The sequence below is a fragment of the Emydura macquarii genome, unplaced genomic scaffold (assembly GCF_026122565.2).
Source record: "Emydura macquarii macquarii isolate MOO-44397 ecotype Brisbane River unplaced genomic scaffold, CSIRO-AGI_Emac_v2 contig_2699, whole genome shotgun sequence".
Taxonomy (NCBI): Eukaryota; Metazoa; Chordata; order Testudines; family Chelidae; genus Emydura; species Emydura macquarii.
The window spans coordinates 2,492,587-2,515,417 of NW_027132836.1; the positions used below are offsets into that span (position 1 = coordinate 2,492,587).

Sequence of the window (22,831 nt, forward strand, 5' to 3'; positions counted from 1 at the left end):
AGACACTGTGGGGAGGAGGGAGGAAAAGCGAGAGGTAGAGGCAGATAATTGCCCAGAGCAGACCAAGGGTCCATCCAGGCTAGTATTCTGCCTGTAGAAGTCGGCAACCCCAATGCTTTTGTGGAAGGTATGACTGATCTAGCCAATTGTACAATGCTGTACTTCGGTTGTGGTGCGGAGGGTGCATGAGCAGAGAGAATCGTCCCTGACTGCAGCTTCAAAAGCCAGGATAGTTAGTGGTTAAACAGGGGACTGGGAGTCAGGAAGCCGGGGGTCTAATTCCTGTCTCTGTTATGTGGACACTTGGCCGTGTGACCCTGGGCAAGTCTCTGTCAGTCTGGCCTTCAGTTTGTCCTGTAAACTAGGGACAATGTGCTTACTTCACACGTGTGTAGGGAGGATACATTAAGAAGTGCTATTCATTGCACTATGCCCCATAGCAGAATGGTGAAGAGAGGGGAAGACATGCGAAGACAGCATGCAAGAAGGATGAGGGTTTTTAAGTAGTTTTTACTCAGTAACACAAATCTCTCTTGTTGGGAGTGGGTGTCAAGAAACTTGCCATGTTGATACATTCAGAAGGCAGGCCAGGAACTGAGATGTCACCCAAAGTGAGCTGCTCTCCTCAGCGCAGAGAGAGGAGGAGAAAGAAGCTTTGGGAGACAAATGCTGGTCCTGAACCTGTGCGATTGCTAGAGTATAGCACGCAGTGGTTTCCATGTCACAGCTCAGGGCTTGGAGTACAAGCACAGAGACTACAGTGATCTAAATATGTGGGGGTGTCAGCCTAATAGAAGCAAAAATGAAATCTTGCTGGAAAGGAGATGCTGGGCCCACACCTCCCTAGAAGTTACACCGGCTGTTCCCGAACATGCTGGGAGAAGAGACTGAACATAAGCAGGTGGGTGGTTGTTTTAAATAACACTGCAATATATAGTCCTACTTCACATTTATACAGCACTTCCCAGAGGACAGTAAGAACCTTATTCCCACTTCAGAGATGGGGAAACTGACATTCCATGATCTGCTGTGGCAGAGCAGGAGGAGAATTCATTGTTCCCGGTTCCTAGCCCTATCCCCAGGATCATACTTCTTCCCTGTAACTGGGGTCCTCTTCTTTTTTAACCTCTTCTGCATCGTGAAAGAGCATTGCTACTTTATTGGTTTCTTTCTCCTGTGTCAGGCAGGACCTGACACCAGGGAAACAGCTACTAATTTCTCACTCTCCTGTTCTCAATCACATTTAGACAGGAACAGCTTCACGTATTAGCCCAGGACTTGAATATTCAATGCCCAAATGACAGCAAAAGAACAATACACCAAGGATCTGAAAAGACCCAGAACGCAGAACGTCCATTGCATTACTTGGTTGAAGGAAGAGAAAAGAGGCCCAAAAGCCACACAAAGATCAAGTTTGACAGCCCTGAAGAGAAGAGGAGGCCAAAAGAGAGAGGTCACTTGGAAAATGGACTTGGTGGTGGACAGGGCCTCCCTTGTCATTTGAGCCAGTTTGACAATGCTCCTTTTCATATGGTCAGGAGAATGTTCTCAGTAAGCGGGAACGGGGTAGGACCATTGCTGGGTTTTGCTGCACAGAAGCTCAGTACTACAACGCATGAACTAAGGACACGATACAAAGTTTAAAGCCTGAACTAATTCTAACTCTGGTCTTCCTGCTGCGTCTCACCCGCACACACGCTTACAGACTCTGGTGCTGACTTTCAAGAGTGACTGGTGATTTTGGGGACCCAACTTAAGAAGCCTTACAGTTGAGCTGAGGGCTGAGTACTCACCCACTGAAATCAGGACCCTTTCAGGTTTCTCCAGCTGGGCACTCAATATCACCTACTCACTCTCGCAAATGTTGGTCTTAGTCTCTTTCTCCAACAGTTAGCCTGCTGCTGAACGGTGTGCGCTGTCTGTGCACCGAGTCCTTGGGGGAGTTTACTCCTCTATGATGCCACAGCTGTTTAAGGTCACTGGCCTATATTAAAGCAATGTGGCGCTGCAGTCTCTCTCTCTCACCCAAATTCATAGACTCAGACTACAAGGTCAGAAGGGACCATTATGATCATCTAGCCTGACCTCCTGCACAAGGCAGCCACAGAACTTCACTCATCCACTCCTGTAATAGACCCTTGACCTAAGACAGTTACTGACGTTCTCAAAGAATGATTTAAAGACTTCAAGGTACAGGGAATCCACCAGCAAGTGACCCCATGCCCCATGGCACAGAGGAAGGGGAAAAACCCCCAGGGCCCCTGCCAATCTGCCCTGGGGGGAAATTCCTCCTGACCCCAAATATGGCGATCAGCTAAACCCTGAGCATGTGGCAAGACTCACCAGCCAGACAGCCAGAAAGGTTTCTCTGTAGTAACTCAGAACCCCCACACCTAACATCCCTTCACAGGCCGTTGGGCAGATTTACCGCTAGTAATCTAAGATCAGTCAGTTGCCAAATTCCTTTACATCAGCTAAATATGAATGTCTGCCTTTGACAGTCTCTATGGTGCCTTCCTTGAACAAATGGAAATGCATTTTGCAGCCCCACCCAGCCCAGCCGAGAAAGGATCTTGCCAAGAGAGAGACGAACTAAAGTTTCTACACAGCAGAGTCCTCAACCTCTGGCTGCTTCCACTTCAGCTCAGGAAGGATGAGACTGAAGAGAGCATCTGGCTGGCCTCCCACCTCCCCCAGCTTCCTAGAGAGGGTCCCACTCCGCCCATGACAGGGTAAACAACAAACGCCAGCGCTTGGGAAAGATGCGCCACTGCCAAGGGAAAGCACTACAAAAGGGGCTGCACGGCCAGAGCACGCTCCCCACCATGCATCCCTCCCCCTTCCCACCGTAAAGGTAAGCACGCCCCATCTCCAGCTGCTTTGATGCAACGTATCCACTTCGGAGCCACATCCGAGTAATAGCACAAAGGGAACCGAAAACACCACTTCAACCTAATTCTGTGCAACAGCAGCACTGACACCGGGGAAACTCGTGTTGCTGATGGCGTGAGTCAGCAGGAGGAGTACACAGCGACATCGCCGGAAGCACATATGGCAGAAGGACCCCCAGCGAAGAGACAATAGTCAAAGAGCAGCAGTGACTAACCCCACTCCCAAATGGTCAGGTGAATTTCTGTGGATTCTTGGCACCAGCTCCTGCTAAGAGCTGCAATGTCAGTCTAGATGGGCCATGGCTCTGCTCGCTTCGGGCGGCTCACCAAACAAAGGAATCTGTAGCATGCAATATTTTAAGCCAAGTCTGCATGCACTGCAATGAAACTGGGATTCAGCAACTTATCCTTCCCAGCACTGGCCACTCGGGTTTAGTCTGGGATGCTATTTGGTCTATGCTGGTTGGATATCATGACAGAGAAAGAGCTGGAGTGTCCAGGACCTCCTCTTTGCTCTGATGCCCCAGTCCAAATCCCTGGCTGCCTTGGGCTGTGTGCACTACGACAAGGCTTTGTTCTGCCAGCTCCTTTAATAGCTAATGTTACAGGAAAGACTTCTTTCCTTGTTAGGCAGCTGGGCTGTAATTTCTTCTCTTAAAAACCGAAAGTGGATGCTTAAAGCATCAGAGGCAATTAGATTAAATCATTGTGAACTCTCCTGGAAAGTGCAAAGCCGCTGTCTTTATGCTGGGAATCTCCTCCTTCCAGAGAGGGAACCACAGAGGAAGAGGAGGAGGAGCTATGTTGACAAGTAACCTCATCAGAGGAAATATCTAGAGGCCCAGGTTAAAATTCACATGAAACTAAGTCTGTGCTAATGCTGGCTATAAAATGTAACATGGAAGATTATATACAGTAAAGATGGAAAAGATACATTAACCTTAATCTAATCCATCCTCAGCTAGTGCAGGATTGCTTCCTACAGTATATTTCCCAGGCCTTTGTCCAGCCCAGATACCCATGGCATGGGACTTCTGCCTTTTCCCTTGAAAGACTGTTTTAATAAATCTCATTTAGCAAACCTTTCTGTCGGACCTGATTGAAACATGTCAATTATTTCTTGTGGGAAATTTTAGAAAAAACATACATTTGTTTTTTAAATATCCTGCAAAAAATAAAAATTTTAAATGGAAAACCAAAACCAAAAAATGTTCAGTTTTTGAAACCATTTTTGCTAAATATGTACAAAACCCAATTTTTTATTTCCTCTACTAAAAAAACAAAACAAAAAACACCTTTTTTCCCTGCCCCCAAGGAAAATTTTGGTTTCCATTTTTTCATTCAAAAATTGGAAATCTTTGACCAAAATGTAAGTTGTCTGTGAAAGTTTTTCTTTTGGTCAAATAACCATTTTTCATCCAAAAAGTCCTCGATGGTTCCTGCTTTTTATATTTAATACATCGATCTGAAAGATGAAGATTTCAAGCAATTCCACTGAGCAACAGCTTGTTTTTAAACAAACATCTAGACAATGTATTTGTTATACACCTAGTGCAGAGAACATCTCTTCAAAGTCACTGTGTAAACTGGTGTGATTAGAACTGGCTGGTCCTATTGTTCACCGTGATCTCCCCTCTAGAAGATGGCGCGTGCCTGCTTGTGTTTTCACAGAGACCCAAAAACGCAGATGTTCCAGCTGTGACTAGGAATCGGTATGCTACCTACCCAAACTCAAGTACTGAAGGACTTCCCCCGTATCTACAAACTGGACTTTTCAGAGGCTTGAGAAAATGGGAATTCCTAAGAACATTTCTCGACACTATCCGAACCACTGAGTAACCCTCATTAAAATGCCTCATGTTGGTTGCCATGTGGGTTCTTCTGAGTTCTGAATCCAAAGGGCTCATCCCGATCTGCCTTGGTGCAGGGCTTGTTCGGATGTGTCCACATCTCACCATAGGCTTACCCTCCTTCCCCCCCACAGAGAACACAGGAATGTACAGCAAGGGCCTTTGGATGTTGCCACCAGCAGCAATGCGTAACTAAGTCTTTGGCCAGAGGGCTTTGGGACGGGCTTTCAAGGAACAGGAGCCATTAGTGTGGCCTGCATATGGGATCTGCTCAGAGATCTCACCTCAGAACCACCAGCTGGGATTCTATCCTTCCCTGGCTGTCTCAGGCCAATCTTTAACCTACCTTTGCCCCTCTCCCGATCTCACTCACATGGACTTCATTCCCATCACACTCAGCACTCGAGGAGGAACAGGAGGGAAATAATTAATGCTTCTACAACCATGGGAGAAGGCTGTCACCATGGAGAAGACTCAAGGAGCGTGTCGTGTCAGAATCCCCGTCAAGGATGTTAACTTGGCAGCATCAGCGAAACGTCACAGACAAGGTTGGGCAGATATAGAACAGACTGAAGCCGACAGCCTCTCCCCAGATGCAGCACTAAAGGGATGGGGCGCCAAGTGATTTAGCCTCCTGTATTATTAATAGGCCAACCTGATGTGCCCATGAATAATAGATCCATGAGGAAATGGCGAGAGGGTTACATCTAATTTCCATGTTGGAGATGGTTTCTACCAAACATTTCGTTCACGTCTTAACATTCCTCTTCGCTTACTGAATTTGCATCAATGTTGGTTCGTGGAGTGGTGGGGGGAACACGTCTGCCACTGACATGTGCCAGGCTCAGGGAACAATGTAAGTTTGGAGCTGAATACAAAAGCACTCCAGCCTTTTCTATAGTGCAGAATGCCACCTATGGTAGTGACCCAATGCCAGCACCTGCAGAGCCTGTGGAGTGTGCTCCCCCCAACATGCCCAGCACAGCTCCCTGCAGCAGGAGCATCGCATCTATGGGATGCAATGGCTGTTAGTTACTTTTGTTCAGGTCCTTGGTTTGGTTTAATGGCAGCTTCAAATGGTTCTGTCCTGTACAAGGAGCTGTGTATGGACTATCCCGTTGCACCCTCACCCAGGCAGATGCCAGGCAGGCAGAGCATGGCCCAGCTAAGTGCCATCTTTGGCACTCTTAGGCCTGCCAGCGAGTCACGTGCCAGGTGAGTGAACCAGGGTTCTGAGCTGTGGACGTGGCCACTGAAGTGTGGGCCCAGGAGAGCTGTGGGAGGGCAACGGAAGGACTAATTGCATCCCTGCAATTGCAGTGAAAGGATGCTGTTGAGGAGCTGTCCCTGAAGCCAGTCGATGCTGTTCCCAGGCATGTTGCTTAACCAGCGGCATGCTGGGCCAGCCCTCGCTCTGCACTGGTGACAGCCCTGCAGCTCCACATCCTCTCTGTTCACAACACAGGTGCAACAGACGGAGGAGCTTCCCCACGCTGCTCCAGTAAGGCGTCTTGCTGCACTGCAGGGACCACATCTAAGGAGCAGGGGGGCGTTCAGTTTCTCGGAGAAGAGCCAGTTCAAATCCCTGCATTAAATGCAGAGGTGGCTAGCAAAGGGGCCTGTGGGGAGGAGACATATCTGCCAGCATTTGGACCAAGCCCATCACCTCATTTCACGTAGGCCCAATGGTAACAACGAACAGAGCTGAACAGAATCGGAAGAGGTGACCTCCTGTCCCATTCCCCAGCACCCAAACCAGCCTGTCCCTTTGAAGATGACCTGACAAAGTGTATTTTTTCCTCTCTGCATCGCCAGTCACCAAATGCAGTAGCTGCGTTCACCTGGAGGTTTCTAGTCTGAAGCGGTCATTGTTCCCCAGATACAGCTGTGCAATGGCTCAGAAATCCTCACAGCATGAGACACGGTGCCGGAAGCATGGGTACCCCTTCTTTGTGCAGCTTTGGCATTTCCATCAAGTCTCACATGAGTCTGCTACTGAACAAAGCACTTTCCACATAACTTTCAGTGGCCATTCATCAGAGCCGGCGCTCAGAGTTTTCGTAACTGAACAAGTTAGTTTGTAAAGATCATAGGAACTGCCACAGTAGGTCAGACTGACAGTTCACCCTGCTCAGGACCTTGTCTTTGATGGTTGCTGGTGCTGTGTGCTTCAGAGGAAAGCAAAAATCCCCATAATACACATTGTACATTGTGGAATACTCAAAAGGGAGGATTACTCCCTGATCTCAGCTGTGCTTAGCTATACTCTGAAATGTGAAGATTTATGACTCGTCATGTTTTTAGCCTCGCCACTGCAAAGACAGGTGCTATTCTGGGGGATAGAAATGCTTAATACTTCTGAAACTTGTTAAGGCGTTTAACTCAATAAGGTCTAGCCCGAATCAAAGAACAGATGGAGGTTCTTTAAGAGGAAATGCCTCTGGCAGCACAGTACGCCCACTGTCTCTCTCACCGCCCCTTGAGCATGTTTAATCATAGAATAGAGGGAAATGCTTGACACTCTGCAAGGCTTTGGTCTTAGGCCCAATTTCATAAAACCCACTTCATTAGACACTAGTCCACCCCGCGCAGGATCAACGCAAACCGATTATTATTGCATCAGCTTCAGCAGGGCAGAGGGTTGTAGATGGTACTTTTGCAGTTTAAAAAAACAAAACAAACCCTTAGAGTTAAAATACTGCAGTACATGAGGACGTCTTAGAAGTATTACCTCCCGCTGTGCCTTTAACAGTGTTGGGTGCTGGGATCGTGTCTGTTTGTACAGTGCCCCACACTCACTGCTCTGCAGATAATAAACAAGGGCACTGGCTGTCTGACCAAGATAGCTCACACACGGCAACATCCATCCATGTGCACGACAGGGGTCTCCACAGACAGTCCCTCCAGCTGCCCCGGATGCAGCGCAGTGCCCGTCTCTCAGAGTGGGCACCCACAATAACCACAGGTATCGCCGTGGGCCCAGCTATTGCCACCCTGATGGCAGTGTCATAGAGACTGCGTCTTCAAACCAGAGCGTCCTTAACTTCCTCTTGCAAGATGGGAGCAAACAGCTTTCATGCCTAGTCACTTGTGTCGGGAAATGGCAGGAGTGGCTAAAGAGAGCCAAGCCTGGTTCCCCTCACATGGCAAAGCTACGCTAGATGCACCACCTCACCTCAGCACCTAGACACCGGGCACACAGCTGGGTACCAGAGACTTTCAACGCTGTCTAAGGGGTTTAGCTGCCTGAACCCCATGAAAAGGAATGGGAATAGGGCATCCAAGTCTCCTAGTCAGCTTTAGAAACTCCACCCTAGAAACACACCCTCTGCTCCTCCATTTCCTCAGACACTCTGCAGTGCCAGGTGTCAGACGAAATGCTCCTGGCTGGTTGCTGCTGCCTTCCATGCCAGCGTGGGAGACAGCGTGAAAGGGTTAACACGAGACGGGGCGAAGGAGGCGAGGTGCCAGGACAGCTCTGCTTTTTAACATACACACCTCTCTCTCTCTCCAAAGAGACGCATGTACACGGCTCACCAGGCACTTTGCATAATACAAAGAGGGAAGAAAATCACTCAACCCCACAGGAGCCCACAGGAGCGGGTCGAAAACTGCAGCTATTAACCCAGATGGGACCTTCCCTCCCTAGAGAGACTGCCTGATTCCGTTCAAGTTGCTGTAGGACATGGACACCGCTGGAAGGGCTCCCACCCAGTAGGACAGTCGCCAGGGGTCTTCTCGCTCCAGCGATGTCCACCCTGCTTCGAGGAGCCAGTGTGTTTTCTTGTGGCTCCCAGCTGTTGGAATGTTATGGCAGTCTGTGCACCAGGCCCACCGTGGCAGCCATCACTCCTCTTGGCTCGACGGAAGCTGCCTTCCTTGATGTTAGCAGTGCACATTCCTGAAGGCCTGACATTCAAGCCTCTCCCACCCCCCACACATTTCAATTCAGTGCCAGGGACAGATGCCAGACCCAGGCGGAGCTGCCTTTATAGGGGCGAGGGAAAGGTCCGTAGTCACGTAGTCCTCCACTTTGACTCTCAGTTGTGATGGTTGCAATGCTCTAGCCCTACTGGGCCCAGGATATGAGAGAGACAAGGGGAGGGAGGTCAGCTGTGATGGTCACTTCTGTGATGTGGGCCCTTGTCCACTAGGAAAAGAAGGACAATCCAATAAGCAGCCCTAAGAGAAGCGTTTTCCCCTGGGCTGGATTCAAACCAGTGCGCTTAGAGGTGAAAGGCCCCCCTGGATCCAGTCCCAAACAGAGGGAGAGTGTTGCAATCATTTCTCACTCCCCACAGTTAACGGGTTCTCTCCGTGTTGCGTGAGATGGCACCGCTCTGTTTTCCGATGAATACCATGTGTCTGGAGAATAGCGTTCATTAGGCCTAATCCCCAGAGTGACATTACTGGAACGAGCACAAACAGTCACCCAAATAACAGCTCAGGTTCATCTGAGAGGTAATAACTCACCACATTTGACACCAGTTTCAACTGCACCAAGACAGAGGGTCTGACCCACCTAATCCATCCATGTCTTATCCTTGCAAATTATGCTGTGTAGAGTAAGTGTGGAGGAATGAAGGAAAAGGACCAGCTGGATCTCCTATAGGATCTGTGCTGCTGCCCCTTTTAGCTCCTGGCTTGTGGAGATCTGTCACCAGATGTTAAGGGGCTCAAAAGCAAATGCAAGGAGGGAAAATCCTGCTGGAGCCCGAGTCTGTCACTGCTCTGCTCCAATGGCTGCCTACTGTGGTAAGCCCCTTATCCTGTCCCTACAGCTCCCAATAAGGTACGGATGCTGGGTTGCCAATAGAAGAGATCCATGTGAATTGTAAAAAGATAAATTCAGCTAGGAGAAGGATAAAGTGAGGCAGTGGCAGAGCCAGCATCCTGCATCACAGTCCTTTGCTCACAGCTAGACTATGCTGCCTCCCTTTACATCAACATTAACACGTCCCCTCTCAAGCGGAGTCCAAAGAATGCACGACACCAAGTGACTGGCTAACCGCCCCCAGGTGTCTGCAAAACACGACACGCTTCAGAATGAAGCGCAGCTCCTGCCCCGTGCTGGTTTCATGGAATGGGAAGGGGGGAAGGTGGTCTCAGGACAATGCAGTTGATATGGAGGGGGCTTGTGTTTCTGGGGTAGGGACTGTGTGCGCTCGCACATGCACCGTCTAGCACAATGGTGCCCTGGATTCTGACTGGGGCCTCTGGACGCTACTGCAATATAAACACCAACTTTTGACGAAATGACATCTTAATTAGATCTGAACACGAGACAAGGGGTGACGACCTGCATCGCTGAAATGGAGACCAAATGTTGGGGAAGAAGGGGAAAGTGTGTGTCAGGATGTACAGCTTGAGAAAAGGGAAGATAAAGGGAACATAGAGGATGCAAGACCTCAAGGAAAACAATTACAGACGATGACACCTAAAACACATCACTGATTGATAGATATGGGATGCTCAAGGGAAGCTGAAGGCAGATGATGATGAGACAATGACTGGTGAGAGAACAGCCAATGTTCTCTCTCAAGGACATGGGGGACCATTAATTACAGTCAGAGACCATGTATCCAGAGAAAGACACAGCAGGGCTGTAAGAAGTCAGGCAGTGAAGCCCAGCAGCCCTAGGCTTCCATCAGGAACAAAGACTGAAAGGGTCTGGAGGGAAGGGGAGAGATTAAGAAACCCTAAAAGAGGTGGCAAGAGGGTAAAGGGATAAGATATGGCAGGAATCACACGTGTAACCAGGAAAAGACAGGAGAGCAAGACAAACAGTCCACGGGAGATTCTGAATTAAAAAACTGGAAAATGTGAAACTAACAGGCAAAAACGGCACAAACCAGGAGAGCTGTAGATTTAATCAATACGTTGTCTGCGCTCGGTGAGGGGTTTAATCAGATTGTTGGACACTCAGATCACAGTAATGAAGAGGTGGGATTTTGATCTGAAGGGCCCATAACAAAGCTTTCTACCACGATAACTAAGATAAATGGGAGTCAGATACCAGAAAGATCCTCGTTTCACTGGGATTCAACATTAACTCAGCAGAGACTAGCGTGACAAAACTCTTCCTCTACCTCGGGGGGTCCAGCGCTTCCTTCCGGAGGGAGGTCAGGGAACTGCTTCACCCCTTAGCGTTCTTCCACCCTCTAGTGGTGGGGGTGGATAATACAGCTGCTCTAAGATGGCCGCTCCCTTTTGGCTCCCGGTCCTGTCTCCGGTTCTCACAAGCCCTTGCCTCTTCGCTGGGGCTCTTGCCCCTCCAGTGAATGGCTGGTGGTGGGGGCCCGGTCCCACCCTCGACTCCGGGCCTCAGCCAGGGACCCTACAAGCAGCAGCCTCTCACTGTGGTTTCAGGAAAACTGTTCGCTTCCCTGGGCTACTTCCCCGTGCCCCCTGACAATGTCTAGACCCTGCTCCGTCAGGGGCCCTTCCGGGCCTCCTTGCCTCTGGGCATGGTAGTGCCGAACCAAATGTCCAGTTCGATCTTCCCCTTCTGGCAGGGTCTTTTCCCTCAGGCCTGGGAAAGGTCCTTTGCCCTCTTCGGGCAGGGTTTTTCCCTCCCCCAGTCTTTGTACCTGCAGGGTTCCCTTCTGCCAGCGGTCTGCTCCTTCTCCGAAACCCTCTGGTTTCTGACAGCGTCTTGCCTGCTCACACACTGTCTGGTAGCTGGCCTCACTCTCAACTGCGGCCACACCCGTTCTCCACAGGGGAGGCTTTTAACAAGTTCTGGGCGGGGCCTTGATTGGCTCCAGGTGTGTTAATTAACCTGGAGTAATCCCTGCTCAGCTACCAGAGGAAAAGGGACTGGCTGATATATTGGCCTTCTAGCACTTGCCGGTAGCCATCCGGTTTGACCCCGTCATACATTAATTTACATGAACCCATGCTTATAAAACAGTTATGAACATATCCAAAGGAATAGGGAAGGTTAAGACAAGGCTAATTCAGAGCTTCTTTAAGGCATTCATCCCAGAGCCCAAACTTCTTCTACACATGCCTGCATAGCAGTTAGGTCCGACGCACCGAATTTTGGATAACTAGTCAAGTTTGGGCAATTTTTTGAAAGTGTAGTCTCTGCCCATAAGCGTTGAGTATTATCCCTTTCAAGATCTTGAAAATTAAATCCATAAGGCAGCAAGTCCTAAAGATCACCCCAGTTTCAAGGAAACACAAAGAACCTATTAACTCCTGCCTCTCCTTATGAATGTAGCGAAAAATGCTCAGTTCTCTTTCAACAAGAGCCCTTCTCATGGAATTACAATAGGATTAAAGAACTGGAGCGCAGCTCATTCATATTGCATCGACATCTGCGGTGTTTGATTATGTCAGGAGGGACACAAGATTTTCATAAGAACAAGAGTCCTGTTGAAGGTTGATAGTTAATAAAAAATTGCATGATTGTGCCACTATAAATTATTGACTGTCTGGAATTGGAGAAAAGGATGCAGGCTCTATAAATAATTGACTTTTTTTTATTCCAAACGAAGATGGAATTTTCTGCACCACTTATTACCAGCACTGGAAGTGCAAAACAGTGCATTCCACTGTCTCAGGGGGAGATGAAGCCTCCAAATCTTTAAAGCAATATGGGGAGTTTGTTCACTTTAACTGGAGTCATGTGGCCAAAACCCTTCATCATGCTTTAAAAACGTGTGTTAACTGAAGTGAACACAAGCAAACCGAGGGAAATTCGGTCTAGGTGGAATTACTATAAGGTGGGTGTGTAACTGGTTGAAAGACTGTACTCAAAGAGTAGTTATCAATGGTTTGCTGTCACACTGAAAGAACGTTTCTAGTGGGATCCCTCAGGGGTCTCTTCTGGGTCTGATACTATTCAACATTTTCATTAATGACTTGGATAATGGAGTGGAGAGTATGCTTATAACATTTGCAGATGACACCAAGCTGGAAGGTCTTCCAAGCACTTTGGAGGACAGGATTAGAAATTCAAAATGACCTTGACAAATTGGAGAACTGGTCTGAAATCAACAAGATGAAATTCAGTAAAGACAAGTACAAAGTACTACACTTCACAAGGAAGACTCAAACACAGAAATACAAAATGGGGAATAGCTAAGCTAGATGGTAGGACTGCTGAAACAGATCTGGAGGTTATAGTGGATCACAAACTGAATGTGATTTAACAATGTGATGCAGTTGCAAAAAAGGCTAATATCATTCTGGTGTGTATTAACAGCAGTGTCGTATGTAAGTCACAGGAGATGATTGTCCTGCTCTATTTGGGGCGGCCTTAGCTGGAGTACTGTGTCCAGTTCTGGTCATCACACTTTAAGAAAGATGTGGACTAACTGGAGAAAGACCAGGAGAGCAACAAAAATGATAAAAGGTTTAGAAACCTATGAGGAAGAGTTAAAAACACTGGGCATGTTTAGTCTTGAGAAAAGAGGACTGAGGGGGGGACCTGGCAAGAGTCTTCAAATATGTGAAAGGCTATTATAAAGAGACTGGTGATCAATTGTTCTCTAGGTCCACTGAAGGCAGGACAAGACGTAATGGGCTCAATCTGCAGCAAGGGAGATTTAGGTTAGATATTAGGAAAAAACTTTCTAACTCTAAGGATAGTTAAGCTCTGAAATTAGCTTCTAAGGGAGATTGTGGAATCCCTGTCACTGGAGTTTTTAAGAACAGGAAGGACAAACACTGGTCAGGGATGGTCTGGTTGAGCTTCAGGAAGTTCAGTGGCAAGACAGACTCCCTCTGCAGCCACTGCAAAACTCTGCATTCTTTCTTAGCCCCCACCCCAAAGTGGTCTAGGAGGAGATTGAGCCAGGTGCAGTACGTGCTGCACTCCTTGCCGGCTGAAGCGAGCAGAAAGAGAGAACCATTAGGATTTTTTTTCACTGAGTTCTAACCTACTGAGCAGATTTTGCCAGCGCGCCTTTAAATGTCCAAATGCACATTTCACCACCAGTCTGCACTTGCTGAGCCTCTTATTAAAACACTTCTTCTCGCTGTCCAGGTGCCCAGCGTAGGGCTTCATCATCCAGGGGAGCAAGAGGTAAGCAGGAACACCCAGGATCACTATTAGCATTTCAACGTCTCCAATATTTATTTTCTGGTCAGGGAAGAAAGTGCCCTCCTGCATCTTTTTGAAAAGACCTGAGTTCCTAAAGATGCACGCGTCATGCACCTTTCCAGACCACCCCACATTGATGTCGGTGAAGCGTCCCCTGTGATCCACAAGGACCTGCAACACCATTGATAAGTATCTCTATCGGTTTATGTACTCTGTGGCAAGGTGGTCCGGGACTAAGATAGGGATGTGCATGCCATCTATTGCCCCGCCACAGTTTGGGAACTCCACCGCGGAAAAACCTTCCATTATGTCCTCCACGTTTCCCAAAGTCACTACCCTTCTTAACAGACGTCTATTAATGGCCCGGCACACTTGAATCACAGCAGCTCCGACGGTGGTATTACCGACTCCGAATTGATTCCCAACTGATCGGTAGCAGTCTGGTGTTGCTAGCTTCCACAGAGCGATGGCCACGCTCTTCTCCACTGTCAGAGCTGGTCTCAAGCGAGTATTCTTGCATTTCAGGGCTGGGGAGAGCTCTCCGCAAAGTTCAAAGAAAGTGGCCTTACGCATTCGAAAGTTCTGCAGCCACTGCTCATCATTCCACACCTTCATAATGATGCGATCCCACCAGTCACTGCTTATTTCCCGGGACCAGAAGCGGCGGTCCACCGACTGCAGATGGTGCATGACAGACTGCAGTAAATGGGAACTTTCATTCTATGGCTTGTAGCAAGGAAGCCTCCGTAACATCGCAATTTTCAGCGCTGCAGCTCGTCTCACCCTGAAAATACTGCAGAATAAGTCGTGAGGTGTTGGTGATGCTCACAACAATAGTGCAGAGCTGAGTGGGCTCCATTCCTCTCAAGCAATGGGATGCGCGTGGCAGACACTGAAGGGTTTGAAGAAATGGCATGAAAAGGAGATCGTCTGTTTGTTTTGGACTGGGACAAGAAGTGGGGGAGGGGAGTGTGGTGCATCATGGGAGGACAACCACCTTCCCAAAAGCCTCTGTGGCTAGTTGCACTGTGGGATAGCTACCCACTGTGCACTGCTTTGATTGTTGACCCAAGCACGGCTAGTGGGGATGCAATTCCCTGACGCAATGAGCATGGTATGATCACGCTCCGGATTTCTAAAATTCAGGAGTGAAAGCTGATTTAAACTAAATTGACTTCACTCCACAGTGTAGACATACCCTTAGGTTAGACATTTGGAAAAACTTGCTGTCAGGGTGGTTGAGCACTGGAACAAATTACTTAGGGAGGTTGTGGAATCTCCATCATTGGAGGCTTTTAAGAACAAGTCAGACAAACACCTGTCACGGATGGTCTAGATAATGCTTAGTCCTGTCTCAGTACCAAGGACTGGACTAAACAACCTATCCTAGTCCCTTCCAGTCCTACATTTCTATGAAAATCCTGTTACAGGCCACAGGAAAAGGTTAAAGGATTGAATGAAGCCAGGGAGCTGTCCAAGGTACTGTAGTTCCTTATCTCATTCCCTAGAACAGAGGGGTGGAAATTGCAAAGTATAAAAATGCTCGACGCTGGAATATCTGCTTCTCTTGCCCCCCAAATTATTTTATGGTCCTTATAGTAAGCATAATTTCCTTCTTTCATTTTTCATTTCTGTCCATTTTAACCAGCGTCTGCATGCAGTAGCTCTCTCTGATGAGAAGTGTAAATTGAGCAGGCTGCCTATTCCTTCATAGGTCCGTATCACACTAACGCGTCAATCAGAATCAGATGACATGGCATATCATTCTGATTGAAAGGGACTAAATAAAACCTCCATGCACATTAAAATTATTAAGATGCACATTGCTTTAGTGACACAGATATTAAGTCTGTTTTACAGATGGGTAAACTGAAACACAGGATATAGTAACTTACCCGAGGTCATACTGCGAATCGGTAGAACCACAGATAAACTGTGACTCCTAGTCCTCTGCTCTAGACACTATGTCATACTACCTGCATACTTACACCTACCTCTACCATAAAGTGTTTACTTCTGATTTCTCCCTTCCCAGGAGTCTTCATGGATTAGTGTAAGAACAGCAGATGTCTTGTATCCTACTGGGCAAGTTTACAGGCCATTTGGGTGTGGAGGGGTCAACTTTTAAGATATTCCCACTGGAGCATGCACTGCTATACAACATGAAGGAAACCAAGATTTCAGGATGAAATTGGAACTTGGCAGAATTTGTTTTGCAGTTGGGGTCTCATTTTAATATGAAACATTAGTATATAGGCACACAAAGTCCAAACTAGACACCCTACATCGAAGAAGAGGTAATTCATACATAGAGGAGAGAAACAGCAAGTGACAAAACAAATGAGGAAATTAAGTATAATTTTAATTGAGGTGAACAGCTGCACCTTAGGGAAATGATTAGTTGTGCAAAATCCACTGTTTCTACACTCTGATTAGAGGACATGAGTTTTCCGTCACATCCCATGGCTTACTTATCCTGTTTGAGAAAGTAGTTTAAAGGTATTACTGGTAACAATGTGTGTTTTGTTTTTAAACATAGGTAATAGTGTTATCTGGCTCTCCCGAGAGAACACAACAGCAATTCATATTGCGTGCCAGCAAGGATCCATTATTTTCCAGAACATCTTCATTTAAAATACACAGAAGTTTCACTGGCAGTCGCTAGTCGGAGGAAGATGTTAACACTGCTTAATTTTTAATCAATCAAGTCCTTTAGAAAATAAAATAAGCTCTTTTTGAAGTTCTGCTCCATCAGTATTCAAACAGCTGATTACATGGATTGCCACGGTGCACTTCAAAGGCTAGGTGGCAGAGTTTGTGCCCCAAGATTACAGGTGGATCTGAATCTCCACAATCAGGGAAGCTGAGCGAGACTGAATTAAAGCAAGTGCCAGAAGTGACAGCATGCACAGCTCTCTCTAATCCATCTTGGCTATTGAAAGGTTTCCATCCGGTACTCTGCACACACATGAGAAGTAGCAGGCAGCAGCCTGCTGGCTAGGTGGTACGGTGCGCATTCGAATGAAAAGGACAGATGCAGACAGTGACTCAAGGGAGCAGCCTATTTCTATCACTCTGACAGGTAGTCTCAGATGGATGGCAGGACTGGCAGGCACATATATGAAAACTAAGCTTATGCCAGAGTGTCTCTTCCAGGTGGTCGTGGTGGTGAGTGGGGAAAAGGGGAAGCAGACAGCACAAGAATCAGCTATGTGAGTAACTGCTGCACTGCACTTCTAGGGAGATGAAAACCAGTTTGGGGAGAAAACCACCACCACAAGAACAAGATTTCCTGCAGAACACAGTGTGAAACAGAGGGAAGTGAAAAAAAATGTATCTAAAGTGTCTAAACATCTGTAGGGAAAGGGGAAGGAGGGAGAAGGGAATGTGTTAAACAATAAATGGAGGAGGTCATTTAGTTTCCATTAAATTATTTTTTTTTCTGAATTTCCATGTGAGCTGATGACCTCACAAGCATCTAAAAAGCAAAGGATTCCCCTAAACTTTCGGAGTTGCTACTGATAACCTCTTAGAGAAAAAACAAAAAGGATTTTGTGCTAGTGGTCATGTAGATTGGACTTTCAGATTTTTTTGTACATGTATATGAGTCAGTTTAATCCCCAAATGAGCACCAACACCTATGCTGATTTAAACACTTTATAGTATTGCTTTACAGAAGCCTTTTAGATCATCTTGAAATCAGGAAAATCCTTGCCTGCACCTCTTGAAACTGTGTGAAAGGAGCCACCATCATTTTCCTCAAGTGATTCTAATGTAGATGCTGATAGGAAAAAGAATGGACCAAATCTGCATGTCTGTGTGAGAGCACACGCAGCCCTTTACCTTTTGTCACACTGTATACTTCAGTAACCAGCACCATTCATTTCTGGTGTTGGATGAAACAAATTACATAAGTTTGCAACACAGTATGGCAACTAAACAGGGGAATGCAATTTTGGGCAGCATACTCATCATGTCACAGATTTGGAGGAAATTCTGGGGGCCTCATTACCAGAAAAACACTGAGAAATAAGAGGGAATTCAGAGAAAAACGACTCTGGGGCTGCAGAGAATGGCTGACATGTACATAGTGCTTGCCTAGAGAGAACTACAAGAGTTTGTGAGGGGCAGGGTGTAAAGGTCTGCCAACGTAGGAAGGGTTTAAACACCAAGAAGGGAGAGGACCTATTTAGAGTGGAACATATGGATATAAATAGGAGGAAGGGTGTCCATGTATGCTTGAGACATTTAGGACAAGACTGGATAAGAACATTAGAATATTTATTCTAGGTGACAAACCTGCATTGGTAGGGAGATGGACTGGATGACTTAAGTCTTGTCCACCACTGAAACTGAGGTGTAGGCAGCCTGGCACTCTTACAGAAAAAAAAAGGCACCATAATTTAGATTTCTAATTTATTATTAAATTACATAACAAAGCTTTTCTATACATACAGAAAATGCACATTAGGTGAGAACAAAAATAATTACAGGTACAATAAAACAGTTAGGTTTTAAGAAGCCACCTGAAAAGCAAACAAATTAGAAAGTGCAATTGGAAAAGAATATACATGGAGCTGGATTGGTGTTTTCCATGAGATGGAATAACCTTTAGTCTTGAGAGAGTGTGATTTGAACTGCTTCCCTCTCTCTTTGTGGTGGGCAGACCAACAACAGCCTACTCATTCAAAACTGAAAGCACCACACCGATTGCAATGTTCAGTCATCAGGAGAGAGACAGGACACAGAGCTGTCTCCCCTAGTATGGCTCAGCTTTGTCTCAAGTTGTCTTTCAATGTATTCTCCTGTGCTGCACATTGTTACATACACTCCCTTCCCTGCAGAGTTTCTTAACACCAACTTTGTACCTTCTAAAGGAGGAAATCATTCTGAAACCACTGAAACAAAGCTGGTTGTCCCTCCTTCCCTGCCCTGAATGTTACTTGAAAACCACAGGAAAAAAATCCTGTTATGCCCATCCAGGGTGCTGGGGAAGCAACTTCTTAGTTATTTTAGTAGTTTAACTGTGTTGGCTAAATTAGCTATATGGTCAAAAGACAGCCGTTACCCCCTGTGCAGCAATTCTCAGGGTAACCTCACAATTTGGGTTCCTTGAGGAACAAAGCCTGGAAAGTTGAACTGTCAATGCACATCTCACACCTACACATTGCTGCCTTTTTATTTTCAACACCCAATGGGGAACTTTACTTTGTGTACATTCTGATTTTGGTTGGGACCTTCAAAAGAGGACTTTTGCAAATATTGGTTGGTTATATAACGATGTGGGAGGAAATCCTCACCGAATTCAGAACTCAATGCCTAAAAAGTTCCTACATTTGCCATGGATTAATTGAAGAATTAAAGTGCTGTGTTTTCCATTACCACACCTCAACAGCAGGCAGACTCTCAGATTAACAAAAGCACCGTACTGTCTTATTAATGAAGAGGGATCTGGTGAACATTCCAATGGCCCCAGACACACATACAGGGAAGAAAATCCTTTGTGTATCCTTGCTCTGCACAATCTCTCTAGTGAAGGATACAGAATAGTGAGGAATTGAGATTGTACTGCAGGAACAGCAATCTGGTATGGTTGCCAGGCGTGGCATCAACATGCAACACTCTAATTTGGCGTAGAGGCTCCCCTAGAATCCTAGTTTACTGACAGGATTTTCATGCAGCACTGGACGTTATCAGGATTGCTGGAGTCTGACTGGAGGTGACTGGAGTCTGAAAAATCTTGTTGCAACTTTTAGCCAGAAAGTGGGCCCGGAGACTAACTAGGAAGAAATATTCATGTGTTTATTTAGAGGTGGGTAAAAGAGGGCAGAAAAGCTCTTTCTAGAATTTCATGTGTCCTCAAGGATAGCTTACCATTAGAATGGGCATCTGGTTACTAATAAACAGCACACTCAAATTAAGAATGGGGAAAAGACGTGGAAGTGTAGCCCACGCAGGACACTCTGTGTTTCCCTTCTGAAAGATGATGGAGACCGACAAGCATCTTGAAAGAGATCTAAGTTTGTTTTTGTGCTTTGTCCACAACTTCTGACAATAGCTCCTGCTGGTGGATAAACAGGACGGCACTTCCATTGTCGCTGGACTACCGATGGGCCCCACCTACAGCAAGAGGGAAGGCAGGAACCTCTAACTGGCCTTGAGAACTGGAAAGGCAGAGCGGCACTGGACAATGAAAAAAATAAGGAAATCTATTTCATAATAGGGGGCAGCTGAACGGGCTGCAAAGAGAGGGGCTGTGGATCAGAGACTCAGAATTAAATTTTAAATCAGCCCACCGGTTTCTGGTTACGCTACCTTATTTTAAGGTCCTTGCCCTAATTTCAGAGCCATGCTTGAAGAGGGACTCAGGGCATTTAGCAAGTTTCTCCCAGGCCACAGCCATTCCATCCATTTGAGAAAGATGCTGGATGCCTGCCTGTGCCAGGTACATGAATTACAGTAGCTCACGAAGAGGCAATTCTGCTAGGATAATTAAATATATTTGATATAAAACCATCTCAACACCAGCACCAAATCAAAGCCACTGAGCAACTGCCAACCACTGAAATGCCACCTCCAATGTTAACCTTTCATTTTCCAAGGGAATCCATCATATTTCTACTCCTTTATATTTTATAACAAAAGATATCAGCTCCTCCCCAATCATAAAAAATTGATTGTATTTACATATTTGTTACAATCTGCACATTTTCCATTAGCAGCTTTTTTTAAAAAACATAGTAATATTAAATAATGTACCAAATCAATTAAGCCCACTAAAAAGACTGATTATCAGATTAAATAAATGCATTTATTTATGATATTGCAGGTCTTCTAATTGCCAACTACATAGCAACCAAATCCTATAAACCCTTATGGAGCATTACTGCCAATCAGGGCCCTTTGAAAAATCAAAGAAAATAAGGTATCCGAGGAGAAGAGTTTTGATCTCCCAACATTCAGAGATTCATTAATAAATTTCCTTTATCTTCAGTCTTTATCAAGAAAAAACCTAATGAGCACTTCATTTCAAAACCAGGGATATTCCCCAATCAGCCAAATGACCATCCCTTATTTAAAAAGACAAACCTCAATTTTACTAGCATTAATTGCAAGTGCCTTCTAATCCCAAAGATAACCAACAACAACAAAAAAAAGTCTTTGTAGTCTGCTTATCACAAAGATGTTATTCTGCACAAAAGCCTTTTTCAAGTCCAAAGGAACAATACAGTTTACACAACTGTGTGGTTTCACACACTACACAGGCACAATTCTTTACTCCCTCTAAAAGGGTACTTCACATACACTATAAAAGCAGTAATAAAATGAATTATGACTGTTGTGGGTGGCCAAATCTTCTAGCACAGAGCAGACCCTGGGGATGGGAAGGTCTCTGTACTGTCTCTGACAGCCACGGTTAATGGGAGGGCAGACACTAAATTTGGGAGTGTTGTAAGTCAGTTTTGCAAAGAGTTAATCAAGTTCTTAGAAAAAAGCCCAGTGCCTTGGTTAGAGTTTTGCTAGTAACAGTTATAAGAGAGGAAAAGATGGCAAAGAACAATTGGAAAGGGGAGAGAACCTGTAATTTGTGTATTTGCTATATCAAAGACATTCCTAAAGTTAGATTTCTAAACAGATACTCATCTGAAGGGACAAATCCAACAGATTTTGCTGACAATGTAAGATCTCTGATGTGTTTGGACAATGAACAATTGAAAAAAGTATCTATGAACATGTATTTTGCAGATACTAGAGAAGAAACGTAATCGCATATTCAGTCACTCATTTAACTCTTTACCATGAGGAGTTACGTATTTAACAATTTTGCACACAGATACACTGGCCATCAGGCTTAACCTATGTATTTTCCCTTTCCAATGTACAGGTTAGACTCCATCCTACTTACAGTGTAAAAAATATTAATGCTATTAGAATATCTTTAATCTAAATTAAAATAGACTTTTGAAACTATTATGTCTTTATGAAGACTTTTGTGATATCAGCCAAAACCAAAATATTTACACCCAAAAGATTACTTTCAGGTGAAAGTGTTTTTGGTCACTTTAAATGACTTAATACTACAGTAAAACTGAGAGGATACTATGCTCCCTTTTTCCGTATCAGGACTGCAAATATTTCCTGGAGTCCCCTTAAAGCCACAAAAAACCTTATAAGTGCTCCTCAGATAGCAGTTCAGACATCTTCTGTGCAAAAAGTGAATTGAACAGTCCTTATTTGTCTCAGGAATTGATGGGAAGGAGCACAGTTTTCACAGCACAAGTTATGTAGAAATGACTTGCAATTGCTCAATCATGAGTAAAAAAAGTAGAGATTGTATTCAGTAACAAACTCACTTGCTGGCTTAAAGCTGCAATATCCTTATTGTAGGGCAAAAGTATCTAGTCCTTTACTTGACCTTCAGGGGAAAGTTGAATGGGCTTCCTGAAGAGATTCCACCTAAGAGAAGCTTAAAAATGGTTTCATTTAACAGCCAATGACAGATTTCATTACCATCATCCAGTAGGGAAAATTTTCTACTGATTCTGATAAATGTTGTACGTTTACTTACCTCATAGTGAGACAGGGGATTTAAAGAAACATTCAAGCAAAATTTGACAAAAGAAAGAAGTATGTATGGCAGGGAAGGAGAAATACTGCAGCTTCAGCTCAAAACCAGTGTTGTAAAGTCTGCCACCATAAACTTTAGACATCATGCTGATATTCCAGCCATCATGTGCAGGCTGTTTACCAGGTCTACTGACTTCCCCCACCCACTTCTCCTTGATGGGGTGGGAGAAGATGAGGTTGTCAGAGTCTATGAAGAATGTCCATCAATGGAAAGCGTATAGCAACAATAAAATGGTACAGATGCCAATAACGCCACCCAGGATGAGAGAGTCCCGTCGCTTCCGTAGGTTGATCCTTTGAATCAGGTTGTTCACTGCGGGAAATCGATCTTTGGGGGTCTGAGTTAAGGTCATATGGGCAAGCAGCATCAAAACTGGACAGGCCCCAGATCTGAATATAGAAGTTAGTAG

At 45.6% G+C, this 22,831-nt stretch overlaps 1 protein-coding gene across 2 annotated transcripts in view; it reads right to left on the reverse strand.

Moving 5' to 3' along the window:
- Nucleotides 1–18,192: 18,192 nt before the first annotated feature.
- GOSR1 (golgi SNAP receptor complex member 1) overlaps nucleotides 18,193–22,831 on the reverse strand; it is a 57,914-nt gene continuing 53,275 nt past the window's right edge. For both annotated transcript variants that reach the window (XM_067565879.1, XM_067565878.1), the window contains exon 9: nucleotides 18,193–22,749. In XM_067565879.1, the coding sequence (XP_067421980.1) occupies nucleotides 22,625–22,749 (125 nt within the window). In that variant the 3' untranslated portion in view covers nucleotides 18,193–22,624. The remainder of the gene's footprint in view (nucleotides 22,750–22,831) is intronic.